General features: G+C 32.8%; 1 protein-coding gene across 2 annotated transcripts in view; it reads right to left on the bottom strand.

Annotated features, from left to right (window-relative positions):
* Positions 1-26340, bottom strand: part of AP3B1 (adaptor related protein complex 3 subunit beta 1) — a 147323-nt gene that overhangs the window by 50258 nt on the left and 70725 nt on the right. For both annotated transcript variants that reach the window (XM_034441071.3, XM_034441072.3), the window contains exons 16-22: positions 24792-24978; positions 23717-23847; positions 22740-22875; positions 20867-21017; positions 18371-18518; positions 7246-7315; positions 5303-5409 (exon numbers count right to left, since the gene is read on the bottom strand). In XM_034441071.3, coding sequence (XP_034296962.2) covers positions 5303-5409; positions 7246-7315; positions 18371-18518; positions 20867-21017; positions 22740-22875; positions 23717-23847; positions 24792-24978 — 930 coding nt within the window. The remainder of the gene's footprint in view (positions 1-5302; positions 5410-7245; positions 7316-18370; positions 18519-20866; positions 21018-22739; positions 22876-23716; positions 23848-24791; positions 24979-26340) is intronic.

The raw sequence follows: 26340 nt of genomic DNA, 5'->3' as shown, positions 1-26340 counted from the left end.
AAGATACAAGTTATTTGATCAGTCGTTTTGTTTTTTAGAGCTTTTAGCTCAGTTTATGCTATGTTAAAATGCTTCACTGTGTTAATTTTACTGTACATAATTTTAGCGTGCCCTTCTATGTCTAATTTTTATAAAGCACTTCTATTTCATAAATAAACTAGCAGCACCAATCATATCTGTCAGCTGTAGATCTACCCAATCACAAATGAATTATAGGTTGATCTAAAACAATAAAAGTATGCAGGATGGATAATGAATCCCTGCTCTCACTGAAAGTTTTGCCTTGAGGTGATTTGTCTCCAAACAGGTTACAATATTGGAACAGAGATGGGACTAGGGAGAGATGGCTGCAAATAAAATCTTGGCAAAGTGGAAGATTCAGCACAAGATATCTTTGAGGCTTTGGATAGCAGACCAAATTTAATGAAAGATACCATCTAGTTTTGCTCTTGATTCTACATCTTTCAATGTAGACTTTCAATGGGCAACATTATCTAAAGTATTAGAAGACTAATTTCTTGTCCTAATTCAAAAGAATTTAATTTCAGACAGATTAGTCTTTAGGAGCACAAATCAAAATTGATCAACTTTGTTGAAGAAAGTGTAGAATTATGTCCCAATTTCAAATTTATTTATTTATTTTTATTTTATTAAATTTCTATACCGCCCTTCTCCCGAAGGACTCAGGGCGGTGAACAGCCACAAGATAAAACACATAAATACAAAAATTTAAAATAAATTAAAAACGAATTAAATAATTTGGCTGAATTTAAAATACCCCATAATTTAAAAACAAATTAAAATTTACATTTAAAAAGGGGAGAAGATTTAAATGGATGTTAACTTGAAATGCTAGTCAACACTGGTTAGGAAAGTTGGTCTACTTTTAGTTTCACAAAGAAAGAACATCATAAGACTGTAATCGCAAAATCGAAGAACAGATTTCACAGTATGTTTACTGATTGTACTAGAATCTAGTTATGGAATCAACCAGAGAAGATGTAGTCCTGGACATAATTCTAAGAAGTGCTAGAAGCGAATGTTTGATACAAGCAATGCATCAAATAGAAACAACAAGCTCTGTTCTATTAGATTACATAGGAAATTATTAAAGAAACCTAACAGAGAAACATTTAATTGTGGCCAAATCTGTAGTTTGGAATCACTTTTTCACAAGTAAAGGTAATAATTACAGCTGATATCTTCCTTAAATCGTATTTTTGGTCATGATCCACCTGACTACTTGAATGCATTCTATATAAAGCCATACTTGCAGAAAGTCCGAAAATTTTTGATGATGCAAAACGTACCAGAAAATTTCTGTATCATATTAAGATCATACTGCCTTAATTGGGAAATTATGAACTTTGGATTCAAATGAAGGTGCTATATTAATATTAAAGTCATTAACAAAACCAGATTAGAGCCTAACTATCTAAAGGAGTTCTTCAACAATTTATCTGGTTATTGAATCTGCAGAAGATCTTTAGGGGCATTATTATTCAGAGTTCTATTTCTTTGACATTGTTCTTGTTCCAAATTGTGAAGCATTAAATTAAACTGAATTAAACTGATTTCCAACCTAGCTTTGTTTGTTTTTAAAGCTGATGCATTCTACAAGGGCAAAATGTTAAATAGAAATTATGAAATGAAAACTAACATATGCCTCTTTAAATTGGCTATTTAAAACCTTTTAGTTATTTTAATATTTCATCCGGTTTTAGGTGCTTTTCATAGTTCAGTTAGTGTTATTTTTATCAAATTTATCGTATGTTCTAATTTATGAAAAGATGGAACTGAAATATTAATAGGCAAAGAAATAAAAGGAACATTTAAAAATTAAAGGTTTCCTTATAAAAAAGTGAAAAGAAAAATAGAAGATCAAATATACCAACATCAAAAAAATATTGATATTGGTTCAATGCGATTATGAGCGGCTAGATTTGCAATATCAATATTTTTTTGATGTTGGTATATCAAATAAATTGTTGGTGGCAAATAAATTTGATAAGTAAGTCAGAAAAGGACCATTTTGTCCAAGATGTTACCAACCAATGCATGAAGATAAAAGATAAGGAAGGTCAGTTAAGAATTGTCACCAAACAAGAGAAGAAATAGGAACACAAATCAGCATGAAACAAATGCAAAAGGATTTTTCAGCTGCAGGCTGCTAATAAAATTAAGACCAAGCATAACAATTTTTTTCTATATGCATCCAAGATAGAAAGCACTTAAGAGAGCTGCTGGATAACAAGGAAATTAAAAAGTACTAAAGTACTTCAGTACTAAGTATTTTTTTGCATTTATCTTTTTAAATCAGGTACATTAAGAAAAGTATTGTTACAAGATAAAAGTATCAGGCTTTGATAAAGCTAAATAAATAAACTTATAGTTCTAGATTATGAAAAAAGAAATAATTCATGGATCCTGCTTTGGATTTAACAATAAGGGTAGATACTTATTTCCTAGTTTAAATATTTTTTGTTATCAAAACTAAGAATCAGCATCCTTCTTTGATCAAATAAGTCAGAATCAACAAAGGTATTTGTTGCCTTCATTTGATTTCAGCCATTGTGTGAGAGTTATAGCTTAAAAGGATGACATGCTTTCACCAGGAATCTTTCAATCTTACATAGATAAGCATAGTTGATATTTGACACTATTTGACATTCAGAACATTGTGTCTTAGTTTCTTAACATGGTCAGAGAGCAAATGGTTCCTATTTCCATTCAAACTTCCATTCCATTCAAACTAGGACCCCTGGTAGCGCAGCAGATTAAAGCACTGTTATTAACATCAGCTGCCTGCAATTACTGCAAGTTCAAATCTCACCAGGCTCAAGGATGACTCAGCCTTCCATCCTTTCTAAGGTAGGTAAAATGAGGACCTGGATTGTGGGGGCAATAAGCTGACTTTGTATAAATATACAAAAGTATGAAGGCTATTGCTTAACGCATTGTAAGCCGCCCTGAGTCTCCAGAGAAGGAGAAGGCGGCATATAAATCAATTTTTTTAAAAAAAACAAAACTTTTCCTTTTCAACATGAACTATTTCTAGGGAAAGTGTCATGTCTGAAAGGATACCCTCTAAATAACTGTAATTTAAAAATCAAACTTTTCCCATTTCAGGGATTTCCCTGTGATAAGGCTAATACATATCCTAAGAATCCAACAGTTGTTCCATGATGTACTAACATTTCCCAGGTTCCTCTTTCCAATGGCAGTACCTTATTGCATCTGAAAGTCACACCTTAAAAAATTCTTCAAGACTCATAGTACTTCTGCCTTAAAAGATGGTGAGTTCTCAGAGCTGATGTAAGAGTTCTGCACTAATTAATGGATTAGGTTAATTTAATGATCTTTTCCTACCAAATATGACTCTATAATTGTTACAGTTTCTCTCTGGTGCTTTTGCCCAAAATACTTGAACCCAGCATCTTTTCTGCAAAACAAGGCAAATGTTAGAAGGATGTCCACTTTCTTATATGATTAATGTGAATAAAAAGAAAAATGAGAAACATATACAAGTATTGTGAATTAATAGGAACCATTGGTTAGACATGATGGGTATCTCTTGTAAGTATATTAAAAAGGTTCCACTGTTAGATCTTTTATCCTTTATTTCATAGTTTTTTTGTTTTGTATTCACTAGATTCCATGCATTTTATAGTCTTTATCAGATATAATGTAAACAACAACAAATAGTGGCACACAAATATTATGCACATAGGATAAACTAGTTTTATAGGAGTAAAGCTACTTTATTATAAATAGTAAATTGCCATACAGATCACAGAGTTAAATAAGATCAATACAAAATCCATGGAGGCAATATTTCTATTAGGCCAACTGAAGTTGTACAAAACAACTGGCAGCTTCAATGTCGAAAACTCTATCAGGCAATTTTGATGTGGGAAGGGAAGAAAGGGTAAGAAAAAACATGAAAGATTATATTGAAGTAGTCCCTGTACCAGTCTATATGGAAAATTAAAGTAGGTCCAATAAAGTACTACCTTTATGGATTTTTATTCTGTTGATCAATGTGGATAATGCTGCTGTTCATGAAACTTGAATAAATTTAGCTATTCTATAGCAGGATTCTACAGACATGAAGGGCAGTATATAGACCTATGGGAACCAATGCTAGAGTATCCATTTCTTCTAACCAGATAGCCCAACCAATTTTCCTAATTTTCCTTTCTTGAATCTTGAAAGCTTGGAGTGATATTTTACAAATTCTGTTGATCTACCCTGTTTCTCTGAAAATAAGATCCAACCAGAAAATAAGTCCTAGCATGATTTTTCAGGATGCTCGTAATATAAGCCCTACCCCCAAAATAACCCCAGTTTAGATTGTCAGCCAGATGGATGCATTTAGTACCATATTTCCCCCAAAATAAGACCTAATCAGAAAATAAGCCCTAATCCATCTTTTGGAGTAAAAATTAATATAAGACCCCGTCTTATTTTCGGGGGAACATGGTAAATAAATTGTCTCTATGGCCTTGTTTTATACCTGTAGCATCCAGACAAATGATCTTTTTAAAAATCAATGTAATAATTATGTTTCTTTTGCAGACTGGTTTAGTACTGTCAGTCTTATGAAACAGTAAAGTTTTGTGTCTGAATTTTAAATTTCAGGTAAGATGAAAGCCACATATAACTGTAATATGTTGGTTTTATTGTTTTACAGTGAAGTTTCCTCAATGTGTATATACGAACTATCAAATCTAATATAGCATATAGCAGAAGTAATTCCCACTAGATTTCTTAATAAAAAACACCAGAGAAAGGCACTCTGTTCAATAGACCAATGCAGCAACTAAGGAATTTACTGCTGTGGCTGTCAAATACCCAGAACAAAATTTTGAGTCATAATGTGCTGAGAATAGTTTATGCTTTGGACAATCGCTATTGTTTTTCTAAAACTCACACTCTTCAGGTTTCTTATTAGCATGCAATATTCTCTTACCTATGTAGCATAATATAGTTAGACTAAAATGTGAGCTCTTTGTTAGATAGGAACTCCTTATAAAAGTTGATACAAATCCTAGTAGAAAAAAATGGCATACTGTTGCAGAAAATGCTTTTGGTTAAAAAAAAATGTAATACTAATTTATAAAATTATCTTCTATGAATACATTATATAAACGTGAGCATTTTAAACTCACTCAAACCTGTTGCTGTCCCTGCTTTCTACTTTCAAATATATTAAAGAGAAGAGGAACAGTCGAAATAATAAATTGTTGAAGATGCAAACATACTTAAAAACATAAAAATAAATCAATTCATAATTACTTACATCAATGACTGAAGAACTTGATAAACTTAAACCTTCTAGGTCTGCTGCTAAGATGGGAGAGAGAATTGATGGTTTGCAAAAGGTAGTAAGAGCTGGTGCAGGGCTGACTGAAGAAAATAATGTGATTAAGAAAAATAATTAAAATTGAATACATATATAAATAAATCATATGACTAAGACTATGATTCTATGGCAACATGAGAAAATAAGCGTTCTACCATATCATTTCACCCATTTAGCCCAGTATTCTATGTCACAGTGTCCTGAAAGCACAATCTCAGTATACCAGTTACTCCCTAAAAAGTTGTACTTAAGATTTGCAGTCTGTGATTTATAACCATCAAGACTAATGACACTAATACTTCTCTCTTCCAATCATTTGTCTTCTTTTAAAATCATCTAAATGCCATTACCATATCTGATAACTTTTCTGCTCTGAAAATAAATTCTTTATACTAGTCCTCATTTTACCACATTTAGGTTCAGTAACTATACACCCAAGTTCTAAAATTCTGAGAAAAATTCTACTGTACATCACCACATTTTTATGCTGTATATCATTTTACAAATTTCTATCGTATCACTTTTTATTTACTTCTGCTTTAACCTAAAATACCTCAAATGATGTATTTTTTTCATTGCAAAGAAGGCATTCTACGCTCTAATCATTTTGATTGCCATTTTCTGCATCGTTTCCAGCTCTTCACTATGCTTTCCAAGGTATTGTTAACAGAACTGTGCACAGTATTCCAAGTGAAGTTGTATCATATAATGGCATTACATATGGACAGTTTTATTTGGTCTTACATTTCAGGAAGGTGAATTCTAATTGAAAGTTAGGAAGAAACTTCCACAGTGAAACAAATTATCTAGAAAGGTGGCAGGCTCCCCTCAGCTGGATATGTTCAAATAGAGACTGAACAACCACCTGCCAGTGATGATTTAAGCTGAATCCCGACATTGAGCAAAGCATTAGTCTCAATGGCCTCTCTTCCAACTGTATAATTTTCACTCTTTTTTTGTAATGGTGCAACTTTTATGTCTGAAAATCCACATACATTGTCTACTGCATACTTGTAAATTTGTAATAAAATTTGTGCTGATAATGCTTTATAATATATGTACAGAGAAATAAACCATGGAAATGTCATATATGGAGAAAGAGTCACACACAGATTGAGAGTCTGACCATTTTTAAAGGCTTGGATTTTTGTACTTTACAATACTTGTACTACAATACAACACAACACAACACAACACAATGGGCACTATAAAAATAAATATGTGTATTTTGAAATTATAAGGTATTGCAAACAGAAATCTTGGATTTCAACTTTGCTTCTGCTGGTAAGAGAATCTACCCGGCAGAATTATACTAGCAGAAGTGAGGTCAACATATGCCAATTCCTTCTTTCCCTAGTTACCCTCTCCAACTTTCAAATTGTGAAAGATGAAGCTGGCAATGTAAAACTAAGAATCATTAAAAAAAATCTCATTTCACGTTTAATGCTGTTGTTGTTGTTGTTTTATTTATAATTGAGGCTACATTTTTCCTAGCCCCATCACAGAAATTTATCATTTAAAATATATTTCTGAATAAGAATATTAAAAATATTATCTATATTCTCACTTAAAATGCTACTGAATTATAAAGATATAGTCTTATATAGTATATTATTATTACAGAAATAAAAACAAGATTTTCACATTCTTTTTTAGAAAGAATAACAGAGATTTGAATATATTGTACAGGATTTCTGAAATTAGTTATTACATTGCATAACTTAAGAAAAGGACTCAGTTTGAACATGCAGATATGTTAACATATCTGTACAAGACTTTTAGAAGTACCCTTTTTTCCAAAAATGAATTCAAGTAATTAAATTGGCAGGGCCAAATATATATAAATAACACAATAAAAGGCAATTATCTCAAGTACTTACAGTCATCCAAATCTAAGAGCGACACATCTTGTTTAATAGTTTCCTTCTCTTGCAAACATTCTGCTTCCTTCTGCAAAAAGCATATGAATGTTTGATGCTTTTTATCACTGTGTAAAAACATTTCTCATAGCTTTATAAAAAATAAAGTAACTCTATGCCCTCTATCTTAACAATCTTCACAGACTAAGAATTCGTAAGTGCTGCAATTCCTTCAATACCATGACTGTAATATTATTTGCCTGAAGTACCAGCACAATGCAATATTCTTATTGACTAGTATTACACCATAAAGTGAGGCGTTTTTTACAGGACTGGATTAATGTTCTACATTAATCACATTGTTGTACTATAAGCTTTTTGTAGTGTTCTAAAAATAATTTATGATGGCTTTGGTCTAGTTCATAAGACACTACATTTTCAATTTCTGGTATCACAGTTTTTTCTTCGCTACAATCCTGAGGTTATTTATTTAACATTCAGTTTAGCTTTCCTTCTCTAAAGTTAAACTCACATTTCTCAATCCAGCACATTCCAAACACGGTGAACTAAAATTTGGAGAGTTCGAAATTGTCAATGGCCAATCTGGTGCTTCGCCATTTGAATATGTGAATAAATCAAATGAGACCTAAAGCCAGATAACAGTGGGAATAAAATCTGATGTTTGTTGGACTCTATAAGCCTCAGAATTGAGATTTCATTAATCAAATATTCAAACTGAACAAACAAACCAGAAGAAAGCAGTAAAAAACTATATCTGTATTGCTTCCAAAAAAACCTATGTGGATACATCCATAAAGGTAGGTGGAATCACATTAAATGTTATGATTTTTATCTTTACTTAATAAAATAGCAAAAGACCTAAGATCCAGCAAAGAAAAGTCTTAAACATAAATTAGCCTATCAACATAGAAAAAGAGAGGAAAAAACTATCAGTTTTTGACAATAATGTTTTAGAGTGAAAAAACAATCAGGTTTTTTTAAATTTTTTACTCTGAAACATTATCCTCAAAAACTGTACAGAATTCACTACTTGCTACAGCATACATAACCAATATCTTAGTCTCCTTTGGAAAGGAGAGCAATATCTATAACAAAGATAGAGCAGACACATTTAAAAAATGAATCAATTATCCCCTAGGTTACACTGTAATATATCATAAGAGCATTCTTCTCATGTGAAAATGAGATGCCTTGTCATAGCTTGCCATGAATTCTGGCACAGATTACTTAACAAAGTTGTAACCTATTTGAAGTGTTACAATACAATATACAGTATATCAGGAATATGAAGTATGTTTCCTCCAGGGTTCACCCCACTTCTGTTGAGATGGCAGACAAAATCCATTGCTGTCTCTATCTAGGGTTCAACTGCTAAGTAAAGTAAATGAAATTCAAAACCACCATCAGTACATTTACATATCAATTAAATCTACAGAATTCAGTAAATATAATCACCTGTATTTTGCTGGTTACCATGAATGATTTGCATGCCCACACCCATATATCTCAAGATCTTGTCTTGTTGTCTGTACATTACAAATTTAAGTGGAATGACTTGTAATTTTAGGAGAATGTGGAAATGATTCTCCCATCATTTCTGTTTACCCTACCAAATCTATCTGGGAGGGTATGCTCTGGGTCTCTTCCATTAAAACAATGTCATCTTGTTGGATATAGGAGTCGTTCCTTCTCTGTGACAGTGCCAGCATCTCTCTGGAAATCTAGTTGGCCCTGACCCTGTTAGACATTCATCAGTCACTGAAGACCTAGTGTTTCATTCCCCAGGTGCTTGGGCCAGGAGGGTATGTGAATTCTCCTAGCAACGCTACTTTTATAAACTGGATCTATTATTAAACTTTGGGTATTGTGGTTCAGATGGCAAAGTGTTGTTTTAACCACATATGCCACTCTGAATTATTGTGTGAAGTGGGTGGCCATATAAATCAATCAAAAAGTTCTTTCCACTGCATGTGCAGGAGGCTAGCTACCACAAATATTAAAATTAAATAACCCTGGCTGATAACCAGGATAGCATTTGCTAAACCCTGTGGCATAAGTTCACTTTGAGAAAAATAATCACTCAAGTTTAGCTAACTAAATTTCAGAAAAAGCAAAGAGACTTAATTACAGTTTAAGTTATACAATTGATTTGAATGTGGGAATCATGGAACAGTCCTAGAATTAATCTTAGGTTTGTTTGTTTTTGGTCCACTCTGGTCTGAAACATGAAAGCTATAATTAATTATGATTGAGTTCATAAAACTGAATACACAATAAAAAACTTTCTGCTAACGTATATTCTGGAAACCAGCTAACGTAACATTTAATTAAAAGCACATGTACATATCTCTTTCTTTTTTTTTTTGATTAAGCTATAGGAAAGGAGAAAGAAATAGCCCAAGAAATTAAAGGCATGAAGAAAAAGTAGCAAACAGATAATCCTCATTTAGGGAACACAGCTGGAACCAGCAACTCGGTTGTAAAGTGAAGCAGTTGCTAAGTGAAACTATACATGTGCTTATGATCCTACTTCAGGGTCATACTCTAGTTACATTTTCCCCAATGGGCAATTTTTCCAGAAACCAGAACACCAGAAACTAGCAAAAAAAACCCCACAACACTGTAAATCAGTCAGACCACAGGACACCGCAACAACTGAAAAGGTGAACCAGTTGCAATGAAACCTGGTTGTAACTAACACTGGGAATATCTGTCATAACTTCAAAACATTTTAAGTGATCAGTCATAAGTTGAGGACTACCTGTACTCCATCTTCAGTAAATATTGTATGAAAGACTATAATGCATCTACTTTTCTAAATTTTTTGTCATTTGTGTGCAATCATTCACTTCACAAACTCAAAACAAAGCAACTTGGTGTTTCATCAGATCCATTTTCCTTTTCCAGATCCATCAAACAATATTAATATTTGCTGGAAATAATTTGGGTTCTCAATCAACAAGTATAAAAGTACATAAATACTCACATCCTCAGCAACAAATCTCTAAATTCACTACAAGTATTTCTTATACATTTATATTAATATACTTAACCAAAAAACATCACACATCCCTGTCTTATTGACTATTTAGTCCTGAACTGTTTGCTAAGCATTCCATTTATTCTCAAACATGCTAACTTTCAACTTCATATGCACCAAGACAAGTTCCTTGTGTGTCCTATCACACTTGGCCAACAAAGAATTCTATTCTATTCTATTCTATTCTATTCTATTCTATTCTATTCTATTCTATTCTATTCCAAAATATTCCATAATTTAACACCGTTTACTTTATCATAGCCTTCCTCTGAACGATCATACAATTAACTTGACTTCTCACATTCATATAATTTCTTGGTGAGCTATGTTCTAATCTACTCACAGACAAAGTCCACTGGGTGACTTGGGGCCAGTAACTTTCTCTTAGCCCAATCTATCCTATATTACAGGTAAACATAGGACTTGTGTTATTTATTAACACAAGCATATAACAGTGCTATATACTTTGAGCTCCTATATGAAAGGTGAGATATATATCTATTACCTAAATAAATAAAATATTCCTTTTAACATTCCCTCAATTGTTACATCATTCTTCTCATGGTTGGAGACTTTTTTCTTTTCTTTTTCTGCTTTTAATTTCCATCAAAATCAATTTAAATTTTTTTCTTAACCATTCCTTATAATTTAAGTGCATTTTTGCATCTTTTCTCTATTTAAGCATTGTAAAATATAATTCTCTAATCCAATTTGCGTTATTCTCTTAACTATATATTTTTCTTGTCCATAGGCTCTCTCTCTTGTTGTCATTTCATTTCCTGCGTCAGATGAGGAGAGCACATCTTTCTCCCTCTATCCTAGCCACTTTTTACAGAGGCAGGATTGAGAGCAGTTCAACAAACTGCACCACTGTTTGATTTGGTGGCTGCAGTGCCTCAGATAGAAAGTCCATTCAGAAAGTGGTAAGGACAGCTGAGAAGATTATAGGAAGCTCACTTCCTGTCGTTCAGGATACTGCTTATAAACAGTGTGCTTAGAGCTCAAAGCATTGTTAGAGACCTCACACACCTACTTCACAGTCTGTTTCTGTTGCTCCCTTCTGAAAGGAGGTTTTGAAATATTTCTAGCAGGACTTCCAGATTCTGTAACAGCTTTATTCCCTATGGCATCTGTCTGGTAAACTTGCAAGATTTGTTTCTCTCACCGTGTACATGTATGCACCCACCCACCGACGCTTTTGCACATGCGCAGAAGCATTGCGCGCACACGCAAGTGCCGTGCGCCTACGAGCAAACTGGTAGCAACGGGATTTGAAACCCACCACTGAGGTACATGCATAATTTTGTATTTATTTATTTATCTTGTCATGTTTGTGTAGTCTATATTAGAGCTGGGGACCTTTTGAGAGCTGCATGCAACGAAATTTCATTTTAATGTATGCCGATTAATGTACATTCAAAGTGACAATAAAGTTATTCTAATTTCTAAGTCTAAGTTCACTCACTTACATGGCACTCTGCAATATAAATTTTACTCTCTTCCAAGCAGCTTCCACATCCTTCTTCTGATCATTCTGTGGGAAGGTTAATTTATTAATACTTCCGCAACCAACGCCTATGTTTACTCTCAGTTTCCTCACATTGGTTTATATCAAGACAATATATCTAATTTAGCAATTATCTTTTAAACTAACATACTGTTGCTCACTTCTACCAGCTAGCGATTACAAGTAGTCCTCTACTTGCAACCATTCATTTAATGACCGTTCGAAGTTACAATGGCACAGAAAGAAGTGAATTATGACCAATTTTCACATTTATGACTGATGCAGCATTCCCATGATCAAAATCTGGACATTTGGCAACTGACAATGTATTTATGACAGTTGTATTGTCCCAGAGTCATATGATCACCATTTTTAACCTTCCTAGTCAGTTTCCGACAAGCAAAGTCAATGTGGGAAACCAGATTCACTTAACAACCACATGATGTATTTAACAACTAAGCAATTCACTTAACAACTCAGAAAATGTCACAAAATGGGGCAAAAGTCACTTAACAACTCCCTTTCTTAGCAATGGAAATTTTGGGCTCAAAATTTGGACTTATGTGGTCATAAATCGAGGACTACCACTGTACTCACACATACTGAGAATATTTTTATTTACATTTCAGTTTACTTCTTTTGCAATATATGTGTCACTTTTTGGATGCCAATATAACTGAAAATATAATATCAAAACACAAAAATGTTACAAGCAGGACTAAACATTAATATTCAATAGCAAATTGGTGGTAGCAAAATCTAAAACGAAGATAAATGAAAAAAAATCTACTTAAAACATTTTCAAATATAAGAGGAATACTGGTAGGAACGCTATCTGAATTCCAATGGTAGGAAAGTTCATATACTAATTGGCTCCAGGACATACAAGCATAGTCATGCTTACATTCATTTCTCCATTTACAGCCTCTCTCCATCAGGATGGGAAGGAAGGATGGGAATGGAATGGAAAAATTGGAATAAAGTGGCAAATGAATATGATTTTTCTGCTTGTGCATGTGATCTTTGGATTCAGGCTATAGGAAAAGCTTGAATTCAAAGATAGAACACTTTTTTCACATGTTGCCATCTGCTCTGACTTAGAAAACAAAGACAGAAAGGCCTCACCAGCATTTAGAGAACTGCCAAGCTAAATGGAAAAAAGGCTGAAGTACTTCAACAGCAGATTAAAGGCATTAATGAGGAATTATAAGGCGGTGCCCCATTTTGAACCAGGAAGCTCTCAATATGACCGACTAACCAACGTTTCCAGGAAAGTCTTTTTTTTCCCCAGCCAGACATTTATTGGAAACCTGCCACAATGTATATGACTCTGGTAGGAGTGGGGGAGAAGGGGGCATAATACCAATGGATGAGCCTGCTCATTTGGGGCTATTTCCTTGTCCAGTAGTACCATAAATCCCCAAAAACTGCCACTTGGAGATGAGTTAGCCCTTCTGCAGAGTTTTGATCTGTGCTCTAAAATGAACTAGCAGGCAGCTGACTATACAAAGTGCTTTATAATCTATTATTGAGTCTCCAATTCTTCCTACCCTTTATTTTATTTTTACAAATAGAAACTGTGGCTACAGCATTCTAAACTTGCCAAGCTTATTCATTATTTTTAAAACTTAAAAAAAAAATTTTTTAAACCCAACACACTTGCCAATGCTGACGTTGTCCATTTACAGGAACTTTAACTGAAATTGAACTTAGAACACTAATATCTCTGTTCTCTCTTTAAAATTACAATCCAGATAGACATATAAAATAAACATGTTTCCCCCTTAGAGAAGAGAATGCAGCCCATAGCTGAATGCTAAACAAAGAAGTTAAGCCATATCCCATCAAACATTTCTCTATTTTCAATTCATCTTGATAATAGAGACAGAACCTGGGTAAATGCATATAGGAGCTGAAGCAGGAGATTTCTCTTGCTCAATGCATAATTCATGTGCTCCGCCTGCAAAGTGTGTAAAATGAGAATTTCACACCGCAGCATGAGGCATGGAACTGCAGAGAAGAGGCAGATGAAATCATATTTTTCAGTGCGAATTCTGCTTCTTATCCTTCCAATATTTATACAAAACCACCATTGACAAACCAAATGCACTGACTGATCACCTACTGTTTCCATTGTGTTAGCAGTTGAAAAGAGATCAGGCAGAAAGATAGACAATTTGTTTTTATATCTTTTTTTAAACAGTGAACCAGGTTTTTAACAGTTGACTGACTATATCAGGCTTGTATAGGAGGCCAACAGTAACTGCAAAGACTTTTATTTACCCGTGCATTATATTCGAATCTTAAATTCTTTTTTAAAAGTATGTGATTATAAATTTCAGTGTTTTTTTTTCCAAGATACTTTTAAAGGGTTTTATCTTTATGTAAAGAACTAATTTAAAAGTTATATTTCTAAAGCACCAAACTAAAGGCAGTGTACTATCAAATTATAATTATTAAAATATCAGAAGATATTTTACTTCTATTTTGTAAATATTATAACTATATTACAAATATAATGCCATTATATAAATATACAAATATGTCCACCTCAAATTTATTGTTATGAACCTACAAGAATTCCATAATAACTATCCTCATTAAATGATTTTTAAAGGTATTTGTATTTTGCTCTAAAATGTATTTTAAAAATGTACTGTACTTGAATATTTATAAAGAAAGATGGACACTAATGGGAACTAACAATCATGATTTTAAACAAATAAGGGCTTTAGACCAGAGTTTCCTTACAATCACTATTTTCTCTAAGTAGATGATGTTCCAAATTGCATTTATGACAAGGAATTCTATTTTTTTATTTCCACAAAATAATTTTACATACTTACATGGTAAAAAGCACATTTGGTATAGATATTTTGATATAATAAGATTCCAACAGTCACAAATCTGTAAAATCTCAAAATTATTTACAACGTAAATCATATCAAGCTGTGAATCAACACCACAGAAAGAAATCACTCTCAGAAAAAAACAGCATATGGGAATGCATGCTAATATACTGCAGACTTCAACCTGTCTGTTTGCACAGGCCAAACATCCAGTAAACTGATACTGAATGTATTTTGGGTGTAAACAAGCAAGAACCTTTGAAACATTTTTTGCAAGCAATTTTATGGTTAGTTCATAGGGTACTTTTTCTCACACTGGAGGTATTTTCCACACTGAAACCTTGAATTAGGGTGGCGTGAAAAAATGGAAACTAAAAGAAGCAATATATATTTTTCCTACACAAGTGCTAACACCACGGATTAGGTTTTTCCTCAGTGAATGAGCCAAATAAAGCTTTCTCTTTTCAGTCACTGTCACTCATTGCTGACATCATCTGTAGGATTTGGGAAGCCTGAGGCTGCAGATGAGCTGATCAAGATCAGGAGCAGGAAAGGACCACAGAAAGATGAACTACCAGGAAGGAGTTGAGCGTCTTTCATTCAGACACAGTGGGACAACCTGGCAGAATAAGTGTGTAAAGTAGCCGTGTTTACTGAAGCCCTAAACAGGGTTCAGTTATGGGTTTCTTATGTACTCCTTACTTCTCATTTAGAGGAGCTTAAGGAATGAATGAGGGAAAAAAAGAAGATACATAAATAAGCAAAGTGATTCATTGAATTGGATAAATCAAGCTTTTCCAGGTCACCTTGAGGAGCTTTTTAAACATGTCCCTTAATCTGAAAGTGAGAATTATCACTATAAATAGATGAAGAAATATATTTTCTCTTCAGTTAGGCATTAGCTTGCCCATTTACAAAGAACAGGTAAGAGTAAAGAGCATTCCGGCTGTAATTATCACTTTCCTTAAGATAAAGCCATCACCATAACAAATTTCTTTATTGGCTTTTTACCCCATCTTTCTATCAGCTTGCCAATCAAGGCATCTTACAATAGTAACAAGGATATAAAATGTAGAACAAACAATATGCTCAAGTCTTCTCTACAAGATGTTCCAACTCCTCTCTGTTGTTGCCTCTACTGCCAAATCGACCATGCCATTCTCTTCTCCAGCTCTATTATTTAGCTCTTTGGGCATAAGAAAAAGATTGGATATGATGGAAATCAATTGTAAAGGTGAAAAGTCAAAGCTGTGAATGATTATGCCCTATGGAAGTCTCTTTACGATGTTGCCTCTGATGTTCCTCAATGCTCCCAGTTTCAAAAAGGATGTTTGTCTTTGATATATGTGAACCTATGCTCCAAAACTTATATTTTACTTTTTCATTCTTTCTCCATCACCAAGTCCTTAGTTATAAAGACAGATCCACTTATTTATTGCCTTCTGTGGCATTTTTTTTTGTAGTGGAGACCTGAATGTCCAATCAAATATATACTAGAATTTAGACCTCTCCACCAGCAGTTTTCACTTTCATGAAGGGAAGGGAAAAATCAATAAGGTATAGTGAAATTAGAAATTAAATGTGTTTGTTTTTTAGACTCATTTCTCAACAAGGGGGAGAACATGAAGGGCAGTTACAACTATAGGAAAATAGAAAAAGAAAGGCATAACAAACTGTTACATGAAAGGATAAGAAAAATCAAGAGAGAAAAAGAGAAATAAAAGAGGAAGAAGTAAATTTAATACAAAATTAATATATAGGGTTTGAGATTTGCCTGACTATGTATTTGCTGTATTGTTGAACTACTCCTTGAAAAAAAAACCCTAGCCAGTGAAGACTAAACTGGAAAGGGTATAAGGTAAGGCAGGTAAGAAAACGGACCCCATAAACTCAAAAATTCTATTAATTGATATAGTATATCATAACCAATTCTTAGAAGATGAATAGCATTTCTGCTTCCCCCCCTCTTATACCAAGGAGCAATTTTACTTTATTCTTTCTCATGCTTCCTTGTTTTCTTGGATCAAGTTGTTTTGCTAATGGTCTTCACATACCTTCTGCAAGGTCATCTCTGTACTTGTCCTTAGGCAGGTACAGATTCCTTACCACTAGAATACAGCATAGCTTTTCAGATTTCAAACAAACCTATCAGTATGTGCAATTTGCTAAAGTCTATTCTCAACAAAAGCATGAAACTCCGTTGCAAAGTTGAATGTACCTTTTTTTCATGAAACACGAAATCTCATTATAATGAGATTTTAGAATATCTCAGATTGCAAGACTGGGACAGCTACTGATCAGACACTTTGGAAAACTACCACCAGTCACATCAGTCAATACTTGTTTGATCAAGCAACAGTTTGGTAGCTCTGTATGATTAGCTATTATTGTCGGCGGATTGCCATATCTTTTATACTGATTATCTCTCACTGTAGAATCAGTAATTTGGGAAAAAAATGTTTGCTAACATTCTCTAGTGCAGAAATAAAACTTTTGAGTCAGACTGCAAGGTGCCTTTATAATATTTATTCTTGCCAACCATGACAGCAGATGTCTTATTTTTAACTGGTCATAAAATACAACCTTCAGTATTTCAGAGTCAGCCACAGATGAGCTTTTATAAGCATGATTGCGGCGCTTATCATTTGGCAGCAATTAAGCCTGCCACAATCTTCTAAGACAACAACTATGATTTTTGTGGTCCATTGATATATGCCTATACCATACATGCTTCAGTATATTATAAAGTAATAAACTTTAACTGTAGCCTGTATTTTTCTTCTGTATGTTTATATTCAGCAGACATCTGATATTTTGTCTTGCTTCTGAAAACAATGATTACCCTGGTTGCCTTTTTTGCCATATTCTCCAATAAGATGAGAAGACAAACTGAGGCGTCAACCCATACCAGGGTTTCATGGCGCTGAAAGCAGCAGGAGGGATTCTTGCAGGTTCCATGTGTTTGAAATTCAATACCCAAATCAAATCAACCATCTTATAGAAAAAAAAATCAGGAAATGTACAACAAAATTTGCAGAATGCAAGCTACTCTGGAATTTTCATTTCTTCAACTTTAATGTTTTCAGTTGAAAGTATTCATGGGTTGAAAATGAGCTTCTCAGGGCAGCAAGAATACTATATCCTACATAACTAATGCTATTATTTAACACATTACTATGAACATAAAATGACTTCTATAGAAGTTATATATATATTTAGACTGCCCAGAGCATACTTATACTAAGGAGAGTAAGCAACAGTAATTAAGTGTTTAAAACTTTGATGCAGAGCAATTTATAGTGTACCTTTCAATTGAATTTTCAGTTTTACTTTATTTATTTTTGAAATTTACAAATGATGTATGAAAAACCAATTCCCTTAGAAGATGAGTATCAATAATAACCTGATTGATCATAACCAGGTATACAAATATTATAAAATCTTTTTGGTATTTTTATGCTTTATAACATACATGATAAAATAGACATGTCCCAATCCATTAGATCATTCTACAGTGGTTGGTTATTAGCAGCCAACAGCCTTCTTAAAAAAAAAAAAATCAAACACCTATTTATTTTCACTAACTTTAAAATAATGCTTTTGCAAAAGAGTTCCAATCCAGACAAAAGAGACGACACAAATTTTTGAGGCATCTTATACACACTTACAGAAACAATTGACAATATAATTTCAAGATATGTGTATTTAAACAATATATACAAGACATACCTTAGGAGGAAGAGGATCCAAATTGTTTTCAGAATCACTTTCTGAGGTAGAATCTGAAGAACTTTCCTCAGCTGAGCTAGATTCTGAGTTGGGAGAACACTGCTCTTTCTGAGAATTCACTTTATTATTTTCTTTTCTTTTAGAATCTCTAATATAAAATAAATACAGAATAAAAACATTTATATGTACAATATTAGGTAGCCTTGACAGAAATTATTTTCAGCAGCATTTCCCAGAAATTGTATCTTCAAAAATTAGTGTACACATAATATAAAATATTACTATATAATTAATATTATACTCAATTATTAATAATTGATATTGTCAATTATATTTATTATAATATTACAATTATAAATATGTATAATAAGCATTGCTTGCTACAAACAATATGCTCAATATAGAACTCAGGTATAATAAGGTATTCTTGATTCATGTGATTTCCTCCATCTACTTACACATTGAAATATTCTCTTTTGTATTCTGGCATACTGCACTTATACTTTGCAAAAACTACATAAAGTGAGCATCCTGTTCCAATTTCCATGCAAGATGAAACTAGCAATAATCACAATTTGACTAATTCAAACATCCTCACAAAGTATGATTATCAAAGATTTAGTGTGGAAAAATAATTCTGGCATACAACACACTCACAAGACATTTCAGAAATGAAATAAAATATGTGGGTCCAAATCATATATACAATCAAAATATATAAATTGCATGTAATTTGGATGTATATATTATATGTTTGTATTATCTTTTTAAATGTTTATTAATCTATAAACCACCCAAAATTGCTGTAAATGTGAGATGGGTGGCACAGAAATTTAATAAAAAATATATACTTCTGAAATAAATGGGTCTAAACTGAAATGGCTACTACATTTCAATAAATTAATTGTATCACACAATATGTTTGATTATTAGAAAAGCTAAATATGGTCATAATCATTTTGGAGATTTTGGAGAAAGTATATAATAATATTATCTGAGGAACCATAATAATAAACCATAAATTATTAAAGTTACACTTTTAACTGTTATATTTTTAATTTTATTTATTGTATGTCCAAAAATTTATAAAAAATATTTATAAATATTAATAGATTTAAAATGTTACATTCCTATGCCACCCATCTCCCAATGACAGATGGCCTTGATCATAACCAATAATATAAAAGTAAAGTTTTAATCCTGATAAAAGCATTGAAGAAAAAAAATCAATACAAAAAAAAACAGCACAAGAAAGAACAATGGCAATACTGTATTAATAATTTATTAAATATTAACAACCAGTAAAAAAAATTAAAAAATAAAACCATAATATTCTATATGAGAAGTGTCTATTTGAGCAATATATCCATACCTTTCACCTCTATTCTCCACCTCTATCTTCATGAGACAGCTTTAATTCCAAATATGATTCATCAAAGCTCTAGTATTCATTTAGTGAAATGAAATACTTTTTAAAAAATCCAATTTCTAATTTGAAGCTATGATTTTTCAGGACAAACTTATTTTATTACTTAGGTTTTTTTTATAGGCAAATCTTTATTTATCTTACTGTTTAAGAGTTTCATGTGTTAATCTAATGAAAAAAATTTACTGGTAACTAGCTTTTTAACTTTGCAATGATGAAAAGCCTGTATTAATTTAACCTACAGATTTCATTTGTTCTGAACAGGAAAAACAATATAAATCACTTTTAAAATCATTAAATCCTGACTTAAATTAATAAAGTCATAATTAGGGCATTATGCTGTGTTTGTTATGGAAGTGGCAGGGCGAGCTGCTTTAATTACTGTCTGTAATAAAAGGAGCACAGTGCATACTGAGCCACAATCAGCTCTGTCAGCCACGACTGAGCTGAGCTGCAAACTCATCAATGCATTGGCGGCAGGCTACAGAGTAAAAGGGCCATCATGTCCACCGAGGCCACTTGCTGACAGAAGTGGAAGAAACAGATTCAGACAATCCAAGGTATTAGCCCCAATTACTTAAATTCTTAATGGCATTTTAATACACATTAACTCTATTAGTAACAGGCAATCTTTAAAAGACCTTTCCCTTAAGCAGCTTCTGACCGTCTCTCTTCACAGCCCTTGCCTCCAATATCTGAATCATAATCCTTTTAATATAATATTATTTAGGGAAAAATCAATTGCCTTAGTTACCTAATGGCAAGATATAGAACGGTTTAATTTTATCCTTCACAAAATTACTATATAAGGTAACTAAGTGTTTCACAAAGAGGCAGGCTAACTGTACAGCCTCCCAAGGTTATGTTAATATGGTCTGCTCATCTAACATGAGCAGAAGATTTTTTTATAAAAAGGTTTGCTCAACTTACATGTAACTATATCATCTGAAATTACAGAATGGGCAACATTTTTTTCCAAAGTGCATGTCACTATGAAGGTAGTGAAATATAAAAGGCTGTATAATTTCAACATTGTAATCTAGCATTATAAACAAGTACAGAACAAGTACCTTTCTGAAACTGTTGTTCTTTTTCTTCGAATTCCTCTTTCAGACTTTGGTTTCCTATCATTCTCATCTTCAGTAGAAGAACTTGAGCTACTTTCCGTGCTAGTATCATCTTGCCCGTCTTTCTTTCCTTCCTCAGAGTCAGATTCATTTTCTAGTTGTATGCATGAACAATTCAGGTGAGTAGCTTCTAACACTACCTTCCAATGATGTTTAAGCATTCTTATACAATCTTATCATAAACAGTGACATAAAAATGTTGCTTTCACAGCTTTTAAACATTGTATGTTTAAAATCTAGGCTTAGTTTTTGACCATAACATGTTTGCAGGATGATGGAAAAGGAAAGAAATCAGACATGACCTACATGTCCTCTATCCTTACTTTCCTGCTCTAACATAGTGTCATCTTCAGAACTTAAGTATTTAATCTATTCTTGCACACACATCCAGTGATGACAATTTAATCAGGAATTTAAACAAGTTATTCAGTTTCTAATCGGCTGGAAAGTGTTTCTAATATTTAACTTGAAGGTGCGCTTTCCCAGTTTCAGTCCACTGCTTCTAGTCATTATCCTTAATAATCTTTAGCAATTTTTCTCTTGTTTCCCAGTGTTCAGAGGACTAGCCCCACAGGATTTGAAAATGTGTCCTTTCTATATTTATACATGTGTATCTATATTTACATACTTGTATTTCAATAATTTCATTAAATTAAAATGATAGATGGGAGGACCCAGTGCAGATATAACATTGTAGATATAATCGGAATGAAGGTGTAAGAAAAAGAAAATGAAAGCATTTGGACATATTAGTAACAAACCATTCATTCATTATTTCAATTTATCTCTATCTTTATGTTTTAAAGGAGACCCAAAACTTAGGATTCCAGCATCACAATGTGAAAATGGAACTATGGAGATTTGAGATTATTTAAAATTTAAGCACATGCCACTTTCTACTTAATCTTAAATCTTAAAGTGGCTTATAGAGTATCTGTAATCAAATTGTCTAAAACAAGTGGCTGTATGTATAATTATATAGGAGCAATAATTTTATTTATTTCTGAATATATGAAATAAAGATGTGATTAAAATAAACAAAAGAGTGTAAAAATGTTGGGTGCATTTATATATCTTACTACAACTACTTGACACAACTACTACCATTACCTATAAACTGGAATCATTCAAGCCTTGGTAGTACAGGGGTTTAAGGCACCCTGTTATTAAGCTGGTTATTAAGACCAGCTGCCTGCAATTACTGCAGGGTTCGAATCTCGCCAAGGCTCAAGGTTGACTCAGCCTTCCATCCTTTCTAAGGTAGGTAAATTGAGGACCCAGTTGTGGGGGCAATAAGCTGACTTTGTATAAATATACAAAAGGATGAAGGCTATTGCTGAGCACATTGTAAGCCGCCCTGAGTCTTCGGAGAAGGGCGGCATATAAATCAAATTTAAAAAAAAACTAAAAAAAAACTGTAATATAACTGATGATATGCAGTGGTATTGATAGTGTTAAGAGTACTGCTTTTAGGTTCAAAGCTCCACATCTCCAAGCACCCCCCTTCTTTTTCTTAAAAAGCCCCTTCCTTCTCCTTGTTCTGTTCCCCCACAACACACAGCTGCAATGGCACATTTTTGTTTTTTAAAAGACTTCAGCTGCTGCTTTAGCTGGCACCTTCATATACTAAAAGGCTTTTATGAAGCTCTATATGATGGCAAAGTAAGAAAGAAATGGCATCAGTAAAGTAATGAGAAAATAAATTGTATGCAGAAGAAGAAATTGGAAAGGAGGAGAAAGAAAGTGCCCTGGGAGAGAAGAAATGAGTAGACAAAAGCTGGGAGTGGGCTGAGGCACAGCCTGCAGAAGAACATACCACTCTCACTACTGCTAGAAGAATCGTCACTTTCCTCATTAGTGTCCTCTTCCTCCTCTTCTTCATCAGACTCAGGATAAAATTTTTCAGTGGTTTCTTTTATTGCCTTTCCTTGTAGATAAGACTGTTCTTTTGCCTATTCATTTAAATGGACAGGTTTATACAGCTGAAGTAGAAATATTTATACTTATCTACACTTTACAGCTCTCTTTTGGGTCCTTGTATATATATTACTCTGTGTGTGTGTATACACACACATATACACACACATACAGTAATGTAAACCCTCTAAATTTGGAACAAAAATATGGGCATTTTTACTACTTTTATTACTATTTATTTACTACTATTTATTACTAGAATAATAGTATTTATTAGACAACAATAATGTCATTAGATTTATAGGCCATTTTACAATAAGGAATGTTTAAAAACACACTTTTCAACATCAAAACCTGTTTAAAATAAACCACATTATCTAGTTTTTTGTAACAACAATAGTTATTGTACAACAATAACAACGGCAGTAAAGATAATGCAACACATATCCTTCTCTACATTCCTACTCCCAGAATCATTTTCATTTTGTTTTGATGAATTGAGGGAAGAAACTAAACAGAACATTTTAGGATGTGCAGTGAATGACATTTATCAGCAATAGTTGCAATTATCTAGGAATAGCCATTATGGTTTATTAATCTGAAAACACCTTGCCAATTAATTTGGGAAAGCTGAATTGGTTGGAGTAATTAAACTTGAACAAGTGAAGTTGGAAAAAAACGTAAGATATCAGACAGAACATACTGAACATCAGCAGAGTAATGCAGAGAACTTCAAAAGAATTATTTGGAACAGAAGCCTTATTTTGCAATTATGTTTATTAAAATACACCTTAAACCTGAAAAACATATAGTAAGATAGATTTACAGTTTCTTGTTTCCAAAAGTATAAAATGCTATTTTGAAAAGTCAACATACCAATCCAACTTCTTCTACATTTCTCACTGACGGGTCAGGTGCAATTTCCGGCCAATTAGACAATTCCAGATAGCCAGTGGCTTTCATGTTCAGAGTATGAGACAAAGTACCAAGTTGGAAGTGCTCCCTATCTATTTGAGGGTGGGAAATATGAAAAATATACACATGAGCGCTGTATCATAAAGAGCAATCTTAATCAGGACTAAAGGTAATTGGTATTACATTACTTCAAATGTCATGGAATAAATATAAACAAGAAGCTCTTCATAGGTCAAAAAACTGATTCCAGTCCATAGATTACAATAATCTCCCCCATAATGGTCAATAAAAAAGCTAATCAGTCAGTGTATTTAAAGGTGTTGATCTGAAATGTAGCTTCTCTAAAAATTACTTTACTGTGAATATTAAGAATGACAGCACAGTTAAATAAACCATATACATGTCTTGGCACAAACACATCCAGAATGTTAATAGTTTTTCTTTCAGAAGGAGTGCTGCTTTCAGGACTTAAAGTAGGATTAATATAGGATAGTATGTGAAAATTTAGAAAGCAGATAATGAAAATGACAAAAGTACTAATTATCATTATGATTTTTAGGATTAGTTAAATAGTAATGGAGAAGGTACCACATGGCAATTCTCTATGCAATAATTTAGAAGAATAACATCAGTAATCCTGATACGCCAACAAAAATGAATATGGGACTCTAGTTTCATGTTGCTATATCAGAAGTATAATGAATACTCTCTAAAGTGAAGTTAGATATCTTCTTAAGATGCTAAAGATATTTTCTACACAGACTGCGCTTAGCACAAATTATAATTATTTTTCCAGAAACTTATACCATATATGAAAACAAACATTTAAATCATATCTGATTTCTGTTTTTTAATTACATTTCACACTAGCAAACAATGTACACTTCTGACTGCTTTCTTAAATACTGAAAGCTGAAATCATATTGTTTATATGCTATTTTTTAAGATGACCACTTGGTTATTTAAATATATAAGAACTAGATAAAACAGATGCATGTCTCTATCTAACATTAGATAGAAAATGTAGCTAGCATACCTTTAAAAGGTGACTCAAGTAGTGGGGCAGGCTTTTGTACCAGAAATATTTTTTTGGCATATTTGTTTAAAGCTCCACTCTTGTCGTTTGGAACAATAAGCTGCCTAATAAATCTTGTTCGGTCTCTGATGTCGTAGCTTTGATCATACTTGCCGAGGTTTAATATGTACTGGGTAAGCAATTTTGTCTGTGAAAAACAGGACAAGAAGAAAATACAAGTTATTTATGATTATTGATAACTCTGGATAAACATATTTAAAAAGGTAATAAAAATGAATGGTTATGTCAAACAAATGTTGTTCCATAGGGAATATGCATTTCGAAAGCAGTAAATGGAATTTTGAAGCCAAAGCACATGTCCTCTTCTGCGTAGGGGAGGTGAATGCTGAGTACTGAGAAGCAGCCATGTGCTAGATTATTAAACTGCTGAAGTGGAAAGAAAGGCATCATTAAAAAAATAATCATATATGGCAAACCCGCTGAAGGGCCTACGTGAGAATAATGAATGTGGAAATACAACTAAAAACATGGCACTCAAAACTTAATCGGAAAAATATGCAGGACATCAAAACATCAGAGGGTATTAGGAGGCTGGCAAACTGCTTCTGCTGAGGTGTGTTTTATGAAGAGATACTGTCCCTGGCACAAGCCGTCTCTGCACTCTGACTGCACTCAGTTACTTTACTCTGAATTATGACCCATTAAAGCAGACACATGAATCACTGAACTGGATTACTGCAAATTATTTGCAGTGCATTTAGCTGTTACTTTTTCATAAAAGCAAGCTGCTGATGCCCTCTAAAAACCAGGATAAAAGACTTCTTCCATTTTTCCTCTCACAGCTTAAAGCCTCGGGTAATATTGCTCATTTATATACGTAATAGCAAATTATATTACCTCAGCTTTTTACAGCATAACTACATCCTTTAATTTCATGTAGAAATATTAATTACTAAAATTATTCAATGCATACTGCTTAATTTTTGCATTATAAAAAAACATTTATAATGCAAAAAAACATTGGAAATGCACAAATAGTTTGCATAAATTGTATATTTGGTTTGGCAGATATCTATAAAACACAATTGATAACAATATAAAAATACATCATTTAAACACAAAATATAGTAAGTATTATATTTATTCCACTTGTGATAAGCTATGTACATTACTTGATCTGAACATCTTTTCAACAGTCACACCTTTGCATGGCACAGAATTATATTCTGATGAATAAATGTATTATTTCTCAAAAAAGAAATTAGGAAAGTACAATATATTTATATGAATGCATGACATTCATATAATGTATTTATTTGACATAAACATCTACTGTTTTTATTCCTGAAATGTTACATTTTAAGCAGTACACTTAAACAAATGGGGTAGATAATAATTTCCCCAGTCAAGACAGATTTGTATTAACTACCAAATACTATTAAAAGAGTCCAGAGAGATATTTATTTAGATGTTAGGTGTTAAGGAATCCTAATATTTAATATTCCTGGTAATTTGGTAAAATTATCTGGTAATTTCGGTGTTTGTTAGT

This window comes from Pantherophis guttatus, chromosome 2, assembly GCF_059756535.1.
Source record: "Pantherophis guttatus breed Tessera chromosome 2, ASM5975653v1, whole genome shotgun sequence".
Taxonomy (NCBI): Eukaryota; Metazoa; Chordata; class Lepidosauria; order Squamata; family Colubridae; genus Pantherophis; species Pantherophis guttatus.
Note: the sequence above shows the minus strand (reverse complement) of the source record. Positions and strands in the feature narration are given on the sequence as shown.